This window comes from Filicampus tigris, chromosome 12 (assembly GCF_054856515.1).
Source record: "Filicampus tigris isolate MCC_2025a chromosome 12, RoL_Ftig_1.0, whole genome shotgun sequence".
Classification (NCBI taxonomy): domain Eukaryota; kingdom Metazoa; phylum Chordata; class Actinopteri; order Syngnathiformes; family Syngnathidae; genus Filicampus; species Filicampus tigris.
The window spans coordinates 7280422-7293765 of record NC_141228.1 but is presented as its reverse complement, the minus strand read 5'-3'; the positions used below and the strand labels follow the sequence as shown (position 1 = coordinate 7293765).

Here is a 13344-nt window from a genome sequence, read left to right as displayed (position 1 = left end):
TTACTAATTACTAGTTGTATTACTAAAGCCACAATTCATTGTTGAGTAACGTATAGACTACATTTAAAAGATCAAAATTGGCTCCAAAAAATGCTCAAAGCAAGCTATTTTTAAGTCATGGTGGTACTGCCCCCAAGTGGACATTATTGGAAAAACAAGGCAAAGTTTTAGGACGATTGAATGTGCAAATCTGTTGGCTTTTATTTGCAAAGTGTTGTTCGTCTAGGTTTTCTTTTAAATGATACATACTGGTGCCTCTCAATGAATTAGAATGTCATGCAAAAGTTCATTTATCTCAGTAGTTATTATATTTTACAGATTTATTAAACACCTAGGACAATATATATTTCAGTCTACCTAATTTCCATTTTGTATGCAATCTAAATAAGCTAAAATCATCAATGGATAAAAAAAAAAACAACAAAAAAAAGAAATCCTGAAAAATGTTAGTGGTTTGTGTAATTAATTTTAATATCACTTTCACTTTTTGTATAGAATTACCGAAATAAATGGAGGTTTCTGCTACATTCTATGTATTGTGGTTGCATCTGTACATCAGAGCTTTCTCTCAAGAATGTCACATGTTGCCACCGTAGGATCTCATCAGAGGACAGTGGCGATGTGCCGTCTTACACGGAGGACAGCGATGACTCGTACTCTTTGGAGCTGGATATGGACTCCTCCCAGTCGGGCAAGATGAACCTGCTGGAGGAGATCCTGGACTCTCTGAACACCACCACCATGGAGCAAGGCAAGCTCAGTGCAGCCAAGAGTCTGGACTTCTTCAGGTCCATGGAGGACCTGGACTACCCGGCCCCGGTAGGAGAGACACATCGTGTAAATAATAATGTTGTTGTTTTTTTTTTTAACATCTCCAAAACCTGCCGTTTGATCAGGGGTGTGTCAGTTTGATATCCAGATACATTTCAAAACTATTTCACACATACACAAAGGGAAGGCACATCCTAGGAAAGGACTGGTGTTAATGAGTTGTTATGATCATCTTTCCTAATTCCTTTTTGTCCGTTAATTTTCAGGGTAAGTCGAACGCCTCCGGTGACTGTCAGCCGTCACAGGAAAGGGTTTGTGATGGAGGGGGGGATCAGGGGGGCTGGAACATGGGTCAGGATGACAGCGCGGTCCACGGGAAGCACCTCCCACCGTCCCCACGCAGACAGCCCGCCAAGAGCAGCCTGAAGAAACCCCCCCCGCCTCCTGTGCCTGGAACACATGAGCAGCCCGCTCCATGTCCTCTACCTCCCGGGAAACCAGCAGGAGAGCGCTTCTCCTATTCTCCGTCGACATCTCACCGAGTTACAGCCACGACGCCATCTCCAACTCGGTCTCACGCAGCTTCGCTTCCCAGCTATTCTCCACTGCCGGCGGCCCGCGCGCGGACCATTTCCGAGCCCCAAGCGAGCGCCGAGCCCCCTCCCGCCCAGAACCCGACGGGCTCCACCGGCATCTTGAGGAGGAAAGTGCTCTCCAAGGAGACGGTCAGGCACTACAAGGAGAAATCTCTGCAGAGGCAGGCGAGCAAGGAGAGCAAGGCCAGGAACAGCCATTCAGTGCAGGTCCCCTGGGAGAAGGACCACATGGAGGGACTGGCGGGTGTGGATCACGCTAAAGGCCCGGGGGCGGCTCTGCGGGATCGAGGCCTCCTGGAGGAGATCGAGTCCATGTGCTGCGTGGGCTCGGGCCTCCACGGCGGCCTGCAGCTCTCGCAGGTTCACTGCAGCAACAGTCACCACGGCAAAGCCGCAGAGCACTCGTAACCCGCCTCCGAGTGGCTCCGCATCAACAGCTGTGGTGACAGACTTAGTGAGAAATGGGCGGACCTGGAGGTGAAGCCTGTGGGAGCAAAACAGGAAAAACTGGTGGACTGTAGCAAGATCTTATCCAGGGACCGATTTCGACAACTGATGCAAGACGTATAAACATATTAGCAATACACTCTACAGGCGCATCTCAATAAAATACAAGATGGTGGAAAACTCCATTTATTTCACTAGAACTGTATAGTGAAATATTTCATTCATTTATGTTTTGCGATGTTAATGGTTATTGCTTACAGTTAAGGAAAAATCCAAAACTCAAGAAATTGTAATACAGTGAACACCTGCATATTTGTTGTTTGGCATTCACAAATGTACCTAATGGCAGAATTTTATTTATTTATTCATTTATTTTGCAACCACCCCCCTTTTAGCCACCAAAAAGCTCACCTAAACGTTATCATGCTTTAGCCAAAGCAGCATTCATTTGGCACCGTCTTGTGGTGCCAAATGAATCATCTTAAATCATCTTGCCAACAACGTCTTGGTGCTAAGAAACTATGTTAAAGTGAGTTGAGGAGTTTCATTTTGACTGAAATTGTTCTTACCCACCATCTTGTGGCATTTTTGAGCAACGTTGTTTCCTGTGTGTCGAAGTAATCTTTATAAGATCAGTTTCACTTTCGGAATAGACCCACTGAAGAAAAAGAAAAAAAAAACTTTTCTGCCATATTCTAATTCTTTGAGATGCACCTGTATATGAACAAAAGTATTGGGACACCATCCCATCTACAGGATGTGGATGAAAATAGAGAGTCAGTCTCATCTACCTCTTCCTATAGAGCTATGAACAGTGCCCAGTCTGCTGGGAAAACTTTCTACAAGATGTTAGTGTGTCCGTGGGAATTGTTGTCCGTTCATCCCGAAGAACATCCCAAAGGTGTTTTCAGTCAAGTTCTGCCACATCAAACTCATCCCAGTCATGCTGGACCAAAAAAAAAAGATCTTTCCAGACTGTTCTCGCAAATTAGGAAGCAGGCAATCGTCCAAGAAATGTGTGGGTAACCCAACCGCTGATTGAATAACTCATTCACTGCCAGACATTTTTAGACCCTCTTTTACCCTTAACGTTTGAAAAAAAAATGTTGAAAAAAAATATAAATAAGCTCCAGGGATCGAATGTCTGGAATGTATAAAGACAAATATGTCCTTGGCAGTGAATGGGTTAATGATTAGGAGGCGTGTCCCAAGACTTTTGTCAGTCTAATCTCCTGCAAATTGCACACTGCACATTTTTGTTTTTGTCTGGAGTAACAAGAAAACATGAAGAACTTTGCAAGTAGCGCCCATGTTGCATTTTTCACATTCCAGAAAAGATGTCCTAAAAGTGGAAGGACACATCCCATCATCGTGTCAAAGGTCGTCACATTTCACTGGAGCAAAGGACGTTTGCACTTTCACATGAACAAATCGAACCCCCTCCCCCCCGACAAGTATTTCAAGTGATATTGACACAATGAAAATCCGCAGTCCTCATTTCGACACTGGACAACCATTTTGACCACCATGCCTTAAGCGGACATGCGATTCTTTTTTTTTTTTTTGGAGAGCCTCGTAGGTACTCGTGCGTGACATCCGTCATTGGAGACGTGAACGGTACTTTAGGCTGTTTCTGTGGATGGACGAAATACTTTTGGGATCCGGGATGGATGATGTGCTTTAAGCTGCTTGTCAAAGTTGCATTCCAGATAATCAACTGTGCAACTCGCAAAGGAAATCCATGTGGACTATAACTTTTTATTTTTGCAACCTTTTCCCCTCGCCCCATACAATGCCGCTTGCTGTTTCCTCCATCTTGTGTCATCTCTATTTCGCCTCTCCCAATTGAAAGCCGTTTGACAATTTCTTCAATATCCATGTACTAGTACGCTCTTTGTATTCACTAGTAAGACAACTCAGCGCACTAGTAGATCGACTGGGTCTTACGAGTAACAGTTTTTTTCCCTCTCGGCTGTCTTTAGTGCACTAGGAAACAAATTTAGCATTCTAGTTGGGCAACTACATGTTACTAGTGTGACAAAAATGCGCACTAGTTGATATCTGCATGCTAGTAATTCTGCTTGTGTAACGCTATGTTAACTGTTACATTTTGCTAGTAGTACTGTAGTAGACAGTTGTTAAATACTGTACAGTTTTGCCTCACTATTATAAAGTAGTTGTTCTAACAGTGTGCAAGACAATTGCAAGGCTATAGTAGAACAACTAGGCCGGACTATAGACGTCTGACAGATTTTTCTCCCACTACTGACGTTTCTGCAAACTAGTAGAACAAGTTTGGCATATTAAAAGGGAAATCAACCCAAACATTTTTTTTTCAAGAATGTTATGCATGTATGCAAGCCCGCTAGTTGAAACAAGGCATTCTGATAAATATCGGGTTTGTGGAATAAGAGTTAATCCACTCGATTTTAGCCATCTCTGGGGGCGGCCATTTTGTCACTTCTGTCGACTGAAAATGACATCACAACCACCCAGTGCTCAGGTAACCACGAATCACGGCTCAGCTTTAGAAAACGGACGTGCTGTGATTGGTCGTTCCCTGAGCCCTGGATAGTTGTGATGTCATTTTCATTCGACAGAAATGACAAAATGGCCGCCCCCTGTGATGGCTAAAAACGGGTGGATTTTGCTGCTTATCTCATATTGCACATACGCACTATTAATCAGAATGCCGTGTTTCAACTAGTGGGCCGGCTGGGAACATATTCTTGAAAAAAATATGGTTGGGTTGATTTCCGCTTTAGTAGAACAACTACATGTTTGTTACCAGTAGGGTCCAGGAGGCTACTAGTGAACAACCCATTTGGCCTAGTTATGTTACTAGCGCAGCACAGTTTACTAGTAGGGTTTTAATTGCATACAAGTGAACCAAAAGTAGCATTAGTAGTGAAAGAACATATCTAGTGTGCTGAATTGTCTTAGTGTGAGGACAAAGTGCATACTAGTACATGAGAGATATGGCTCCAGCGACTTTTCACATTTCCCAGCTTCCAGTCGCACACTGATGGATGATAGCGTGTTTGATTGTACTGCAGTTCAGACTGCACCACATACATGTGACGTGTACAGTCTGACTCTCCCGCGTTGAGGCCCAAAACAGAAAAAAAAAAAAAAAAGCTGCGCTCGGTTTGGTGCTATTCCCTTTCTTGTTGTGATTTCGACCAGACGCCAGTCAGCCTGGCACTTAAAGCCAGGCCGTTTCTCGGATTGCCGCCGCAGACCCGTTAATGCTTTGCTCGTAAAGTGGCTGGCAAGCTTGGAAACGAGCAGACATGGGTAGTCGTAATTCCGAAAAAGGAAAAGTCCAGAACCAACTCTGCAGCGGTCCTACTCATTGACACACATTAAGACACATGGTGACTATGCAAATGTTTCCAACTCAACTTTGACTACTAAAAAAAAATAACAATCAAGTTAGTTTGTAATGGGAATAAGCCACGTCGAGCGTGTGTGTTTGTGTGCTCAATGGTAATGTGTGGTGTGCCTTATAAGATAAGAGTATACCCGGTACAGTATTAAAGAGAACGGTAGGAGTATGCAATGTTGAAATCATCAGATGGTCCTCTGATTGTTTCATGAGTGAAAATAACTTAAGAGTGGTTGTGACCAAATGACCTGAAGTGAACTCAGGTGATGTTTTTCAGACAGGAGGACCCTCCTGGCATTTTATTTGCTTTTGTGTGTTGTGTTTTTGTCTTTTGCTAGATAGATACTTTTTTTTAATTATTATTTCATTAGTTTATGACTTGTTTAAATTAATTGTATTTCTTTTTCTGTTTTTCAAACTTAGGTCAAAACAAAAAAAAGGCATTTAAAACGTTTTCTCAGAGGTCTTCATTTCATACCGAAAAACTGAAAACGATCAAATATTGACATGTATTTTTCTTGAGTATATTTTACAAAAATAATATATAATTGGTGTTGTATGTTGTAAATGACACCCAATATGAATGTTTCAGATATTATTTTTCAAATTAAAAAGAGAAGACAATAATATAAAATGTATCGCCCACAATCCACTCTTATTCCCGCCCGCATGTTCGGTACTTGGATGTAATGTCCATTTGGACTTATTCGTTTGACACATGTGCTTCCTGCATAATTATTGGTATTTATCTCAGTATTTAGCAGCGATCCAAAAAAAAAAGACACAAATTTGTTGGTTCTGCCTTGCATTGGATTGCATTGTAGTATTTTACATCATCTGCCTTGTAGGAGACTATATTTTCAACATTTATTGGCTGCTGTAAATAAACCATAGAGAAGAAATACATGAGCGAATAACTTCTGCTGTGAGTAACAAGAAACATAATGGTGACTGTTTACACTAATGCTGTACGATGATGACGACAGTAGTGTGGGGGACTTCACATTTCAATATGTGGCAGAAGAGCAACCTCTTGGTGCTTGTCGCTATTCCGCCAATGTGCTAATGTAGCATTGATGATTGCAGACGGACACATTTCATAATGTATTTTAACATCACTTTCCATACGGCAAAACTATTCTAAAATGCAACATCTGTGTAGTAGCAATATAGACATGAATCAACTCTTGTTTGGGTATTGTAACAGTTAAATTTGCTGGTACGTTTTGATTCCGTGCACACTTGCATGTTCTCGTGAAGAAAACAACTGAGGTCAGTGTGATGGGGTGTTAATGACAAACCTGGTACAACTGCACATCTTGTATGCACTGTGAACTGAAAATAAATTCTCCTTCCTGCAACATGCATATCTGGACTCACTTTTAAACACAACTGTTGAGATGTGGTTAAATTCACTGTTCATGTGTTTGGGCAAGGGTGAGTCATTTGCAGTCCGGATGCAGAGGGTTGAACATCTGCTGTCTACAGGAGTCCCTTAAAAACTCAAGATTTATTGCTAGTCACTTTTTTTTTTTAATAGTTTGTGTGTGTACGCGTGTGCGCAAGTATATATATATATATATATATATATATATATATATATATATATATATATATATATATATATATATATATATATATATATATATATATATATATACATATATATATATATATATATACATATATATATATATATACATATATATATATATACATATATATATATACATATATATATATATATATATACATATATATATATATATACATATATATATATAAAGTGTATATGTGTATATATATATATATAAAGTGTATATGTGTATATATATATATATATATATATATATGTGTGTGTGTGTATATATATATATACATATATATATATATATATATACAGTATATCTCCATAGTTAATGCTTTAATTTTGACAGCCCTAATATGTGTGTGTATATATGTGTATATGTATATACATATATATATATATAAGTGTATATGTGTATATATATATATATATATATATATATATATATATATATATATATATATGTGTGTGTGTATATATATATACAGCATATATATATCTATAATATATGTCTATATATATGTCTATATATATATATATATATATATATATATATATTAGTGCTGTCAAGCAATTAAAAATTTTAATCGGAGTAATTCGCATTTTTTCATAGTTAACTCGTAGTTAATCGCATATTTTATTTATTGTAAAAAAAAATCCTTTGATTTTTCTGTCCCATTATTCGCTTGAATTTTAATACCCTTAACATGAATAAGAGGATTGATTTTCTTATGCAAATAATTTATTAAAGTGAAGTCAACCCAAACTATTATTTTTTATGAATATGCTCCATGTAAGCCCACTAGTTGAAACAAGGAATTCTGATAAATATTGCGTTTGTGGAAATAGAGTTAATCCACCTGTTTTTAGTCATCACTGGGGGCGGCCATTTTGTCACGTCTTTCAACTGAAAATGATATCACAGTTGCTCAGGGCTCACGTAAGGACGAATCACAGCTCACCTGTTTGACTGAGCCATGATTGGTCATTATTTGAGCCCTCAGCGCATCTGTGATGTCATTTTCAGTCGACAGAAGTAATAAAATGGCCGACCCCTGAGATGGTAAAAAATGGATGGATTTTACAACTTAACTCATATTCCACAAACACAATATTAATCAGAATGCCTTGTTTCAACTAGGGGGCCTGCATAGAACATATTCTTGAAAAAAAAAGTTTGGGTTGACTTTCTCTTCAATTGAAAAAAACAAGCATTGGATTCAACTCACGCAAACAGCCCCTCAGCCCTTTTCAAACACACACACATACACTTTCAGCTGTTTTTGAAAGCATGCTACTGAACAGCAATTGATTGGCTAACCTTGTCTTGCTTTAGAGAGAAAATACATATGACAAACACAACGCTGCATTTTGAAGGCAAGCAAGGAGAGTCTATCTAATCTAAGCAGTCTATGTAACCATAAGATGTATCTGTATGTACAGTATTTATGTATATGCTGCAGCTACGTATGATCTAAGCTAAGTATTAGCTGGATATGTGCATTTGTGTGAAGAACCTTTTGGTTCAATGTTGCAATTAGACGTAATTAGCCGATTCTGACTTTGGGTCATTCTATGGCTAGGCGTCGGCCGAATGAGCCGGCGGCCCAGGCAGGATGACCGACCCCGTGAAGGGCGACTGCTGCCACCGCGGCGTCCCAGCGTCTGTGAAGATCTGTGGGAATTGGCCCACCCGGAGTCGCCGCCGCCGCTGCCCACGCGGGCCGAGAAGCTGAGCGCCAGTGGGGGCGAGCTGACGTGCTATTGCTACGCATCTTCGGCAGCAGGAGTTCTAAAATCTGAACGGTTCCGGGTGAACCAGAATGATGGAACTGATTCCACTCGAATCCGGGGTTTCGGTGCCCAACCCTAAGGGGGACACAGCCGTGCATGTGTCTGCCGAGCAATTCATCCTCATCGTCAATATTTGGAAGCAGATGTAACGCCTCCTCTACTCTAAAGCTTTTTTTTTTTTTTTTTTTCAAGATACATGTATAGATCACAGGGCGGCACGGTGGATGACTGGTTAGCACGTCCGCCTCCCAGTTCAGAGGTCGTGGGTTCGATCCCGGCCCCGGCCTCCCTGTGTGGAGTTTGCATGTTCTCCCCATGCCTGCGTGGGTTTTCTCCGGGTACTCCGGTTTCCTCCCACATTCCAAAAACATGCAAGGTAATTTTATTGGACTCTCTAAATTGCCCCTAGGTGTGATTGTGAGTGCGGATGTTTGTCTCTGTGTGCCCTGCGATTGGCTGGCAACCAATTCAGGGTGTCCCCCGCCTCCTGCCCAAAGACTGCTGGTACAGGCTCCAGCACTCCCCGCGACCCTTGTGAGGACAAGCAGTATAGATAATGGATGGATGGATGTATAGATCACGGTGACCAGCAGCCTTTATCAATGCAGCCGCTGGTTGCTATGGAAACCATCAAGCGATCAAAAAAATTGACGGCGTCAAAAGGGACTTGGATTAATTTAGAAAATAATAATAAATTGACAGCCCTAATATATATGTATATATATATTAACTGCACTGCATTAAAGCAGTTAATGGTTTAATTTCATAACGCACAAAAAAAATTAACTCAGTTTTATTTACTTGCTGTAGCAGCTGACCTCTGCTCACTGTGCAGCCAAACTTAGAAAGGAGAGTCACTGTCGCATACACGTAGTTTTACTTTAAATAGTTGCTTGACGGCTCATTGGAGAAATCCCAAATAATTTGCACACTTAACACAGCCAAATTCAAATACCATATTAGGTGTACGTCTTTGGTGTATCGTTAAACTGTTGTGTTTTACAGGATAACAATCTTATTCAAGATCAAAGAAATCAGTCTTTGAATCGATATATAGCTGTATTTTTTTCCCACCTTAATTCCAAGATTTTCCTCAAGTAAATTACGGTTGAAAAATACGATTAATTATGGAAAACATTGCGATTAATTAGTCTTAAAAAAAATCGTTTACAGCACTGATATATATACACATATATATATATATATATATATATATATATATATATATATATATATATATATATATATATATATATATATATATATATATATATATATATACACACACACACACACACACACACTACTTTTTTTTGCCATACATATTTTGTATGTAGATAATTGCCTGAAGTTTGATTGCGGAGTATTGTTTTATTAAGAGACACAAAAGGAATGCACAGCAAATCAAAGAATATTGGCACCTAATTTAATGTAACAGTGTGTAGAATGTTTTCAGAGTTCATTTCTTTTGAAAACCCAGTATTGATTTAAGTAGCATGCAAAAAAAATATGTTCTATCACATCAGTGCACATTTTTAAAAATATAATCGTAGGTGAGGTAATCTCTAATTATATTACATAGGTCGCGCCATGTCTGGCCGCCATCTTTCTCATACGGATACCTGAAGGAGACAAACTTAGCGAACATAGTTCGTCCACATTATGACTACAGCATGTGTAACAAATGCCATGCACTTTGTCACATGAAGGAATACTAGAAGTCGTTTGTGATAACATTTTGCTTGTGCCTCTGCTGAAAACAAATCGGGCTAGGCTTGCGACATGTGATCTCCCTGAGACACCGTAGTGCACGCGCTTCAAAATACACGCACTTCGAGTTTAAGTCGTTGCATTCTATTAGTTCACCACGAGATGACACTAAATTCTACACATTAGTCCTTTAACATCTATGAAATAAATTGACATACACCAGCAGATTTTATACTTCCATGCACAAAATGACAAATCATTTCAATGTATACACAATGTGGCACCTCAGTTCAGACACGTTTAAATATGTATTATAAGTTAGTCTAAAGACTATTACTGAGTCATCCATTCCTATTATGTTTGAAGCGACTCTAATTCCAGTTCCACATCGTCGTGCGTGTCGCCCTGTGATTGACAGGTGACCAGTTCAGGGTGTAGTGCGCCCTCACCTGATGACAGCTGGGCCATGACCCTTACCAAGATAAAATTATGGATGGATGGATGGATAGTGCGTATGTGTATAAACTGTATCCAGACATTATTCTAGATTCTGTATTAACCACTTGCCCCCCCCCAAAAGAATTTTTTTTTTTAAACACACAACCACTTTGAGATACACTACAGCATTTACAGCAGAGCAGGTCCACAGAGTTTTAGAGCCTTGCCACAGTTGTACAAATACAACTGTAACTTAAATAACACATATAATGCTCAAGGTGCTTGTGTTAACATTTTAAATTATGTCCTATTTTCTTTGAAAGCACTTTGAGTAGAACCATTCAAGAGCTAAAAAAAAAAGGTGACAGCAGCATGTGTTCAATGTGTACAACAAATTGAGTGCACATTGCTCCATCTGTCCTACGAATATAGATTAGGCACACGACATCCATCCATCGTGAGCTGAAATCTATCTAGGATGAAGGCCGCCTAGCGTGGCAGGTGACGGATGAACGCGGTCGTCAAAGACCTCTTATGGTTTTGCAGCATCTGCATATACAAATGTGAAGGCCTCATTCCGGCATGTGGGAGGTTCCCAGGTCATCTTCAATGCTTTCAACCGCTCAGATGAGCCTCTCCATGGGCGAAGGCTGGGTGATGCTCCACATCTCCAGCCGAGACCCGTCCTTCTCCTGCCGACTGGGGCTGTAGGTGCCGTGGGTGGCTCGGCGGTTCAGCGCGACCACCAGCCCGGCCGAAGTCAGAATGAGAACCAGCAGCAGGGCGACGGACACCAGGCTGATGGCCAGTAGCAGGTCGGAGGTCACACCTTCAGAGGTCAACTAGGGATGAAGTGTAAGCGAGTTAGCGTCTTTGCGGTACAGTGTTCCGCGCTATATCGCGGTTCATTGTACGTGCCCGCAAAACAGAGACAATACACGCTTGTGAATATCGTATGCTACATATGTATGCGTTGCTGCTTCGTGTGTAAACAAGCACTTGTTTGAAGGTTTACTGTAACATCTAGACATCAGAAAAGTGGGAAATTGGATTCATCCCATTCGGATTGTACCAGCTGCGACCTCAAAGCATTCCAGGCAAATGTAAACACCAATGGCTGATCGTGATAAAATACTTTGTTCCTCAAAACACAAGTTTGACACACAGCGAAACCTGCCTTCATAATTTGCTTCATTTACATAAATTAAGGTATATGGTAATATATGGTGCATTTCATACATTTCACCAAATAACTTCATGCAGGGAGATAGTGGCATAGCTTCACACAGTCAGTACAAATCATGTTGTGTTATGTTGAATAACTAAGTTAATGTAATAATAAGGATGTATCAATATATTTTTAGAATGTTGTGAATTATGTTTTGCCATTCACGGTCTGTGTCTTCAATGGGTTGTCATTGTCGAGTGAGGTCAGATTGAAGCAACTCCATGAAGTCGGGAGGGGTGGGAGATATTTTTTCCCCCTGATTTAGCGACATTGCACGATCCAATGCTCGTTTCTTCGTTGTAGATCTGACAACAACGCTTTGTCACATTCCTGCAATGCAACCTGTCATTGTTATTTTAGCTTTAAGATAACAGACATTCGTTAGACAAAATTACATCATTTGCTGAAACATTTTTGGTTTTTAAACTTACAATGTTTAGTCTTTTGTTTTCGGTGTGCGTTTTACAGTAAGTGTCAACCGGGAGTGACAAACACTTGAAGCAAGCACCCATTTTTGAGAGAACTGTGCTAGCGAGAATCTTTTTGTTTCCTGTACGACAGTCTCCCATTTCCTGACAGACGAGAGAGTGAGATGATAAACAATGGGGTCACTGTACAAATAAATGCATTGTTTGTGTTTTTCCCCCACTCACACAAAGACACGCTAACAAAATCTCACGCCGACTTCTCCCCCCCCCCCTCTCAGGCTACACCAGGCGTTCCACGCGTGCAGCCAAAGTGCTGATGGATGCGTTCCCCGCCTCGGCGGGAGGGCAGCAACCCGCGGAAGCTTCCAGTCGCCTCAGACTCAAACCTCCCCGAATCTGCCGCCTCTCTCGCAGTTTGGCAACGGCCAGAGTCAGCGCCAACGCCAACGCTATCGCCAGGGCGACCAGGCACGGCGCCAGCACGGCGGCCACCCGAGAGCCGTTTGGAGCGCGAGCCGTCTGTGGAGGATCACACACAGACACGCAGTCACGCACAACAAGAGGCTGCCTGATCAGCGTTCGCTCTTCAAACAGCCCCAGAGGTACGGCGCAAAATAGCTCGAACAGGCCTTGTTCAGAGGCAAAAGTTGCGTCACTTTTGAATACGGGCAGTCTTTTAGCAACTTATGAAATTGCTCCTTCCAGCACACAGCGTCACCGTCAGCCGGTGGTGAGAGGTAACAAAGTACAAATAGCAGTTACTTATTCTACTTTAGTAACAGTAATCGAGTACAGTAAAGGGGTTATTTTGTTTGAGCCAAGTTGTCAAAATACATACAGCGGTGCCTTGAGATATAAGCTGAATCCATCCTGTGACCACGCTCGTAACTAAAAACGCTCACTCCAGCCTCCCCCCCAAAAAACAATGGTTGGAAAGTGTGTGTTTTTTTTAAAGC

At 41.0% G+C, this 13344-nt stretch overlaps 2 protein-coding genes across 5 annotated transcripts in view; one reads left to right on the top strand and one right to left on the bottom strand.

The window, feature by feature from the left end:
• The window catches only part of dennd1b (DENN/MADD domain containing 1B), a 120992-nt gene extending 114429 nt beyond the window's left edge, over positions 1–6563 (top strand). For both annotated transcript variants that reach the window (XM_086047133.1, XM_086047132.1), the window contains 2 exons: positions 597–819; positions 1038–6563. In XM_086047133.1, coding sequence (XP_085903259.1) covers positions 597–819; positions 1038–1775 — 961 coding nt within the window. In that variant the 3' untranslated portion in view covers positions 1776–6563. The remainder of the gene's footprint in view (positions 1–596; positions 820–1037) is intronic.
• A 3425-nt stretch (positions 6564–9988) lies between these two features.
• crb1 (crumbs cell polarity complex component 1) overlaps positions 9989–13344 on the bottom strand; it is a 30657-nt gene continuing 27301 nt past the window's right edge. For 2 of the 3 annotated variants that reach the window (XM_086046588.1, XM_086046586.1), the window contains one exon: positions 9989–11574. In XM_086046588.1, the coding sequence (XP_085902714.1) occupies positions 11356–11574 (219 nt within the window). In that variant the 3' untranslated portion in view covers positions 9989–11355. Of the gene's footprint in view, positions 12908–13344 lie in introns of all 3 variants that reach the window. The other variant, XM_086046585.1, reaches the window with a different exon arrangement.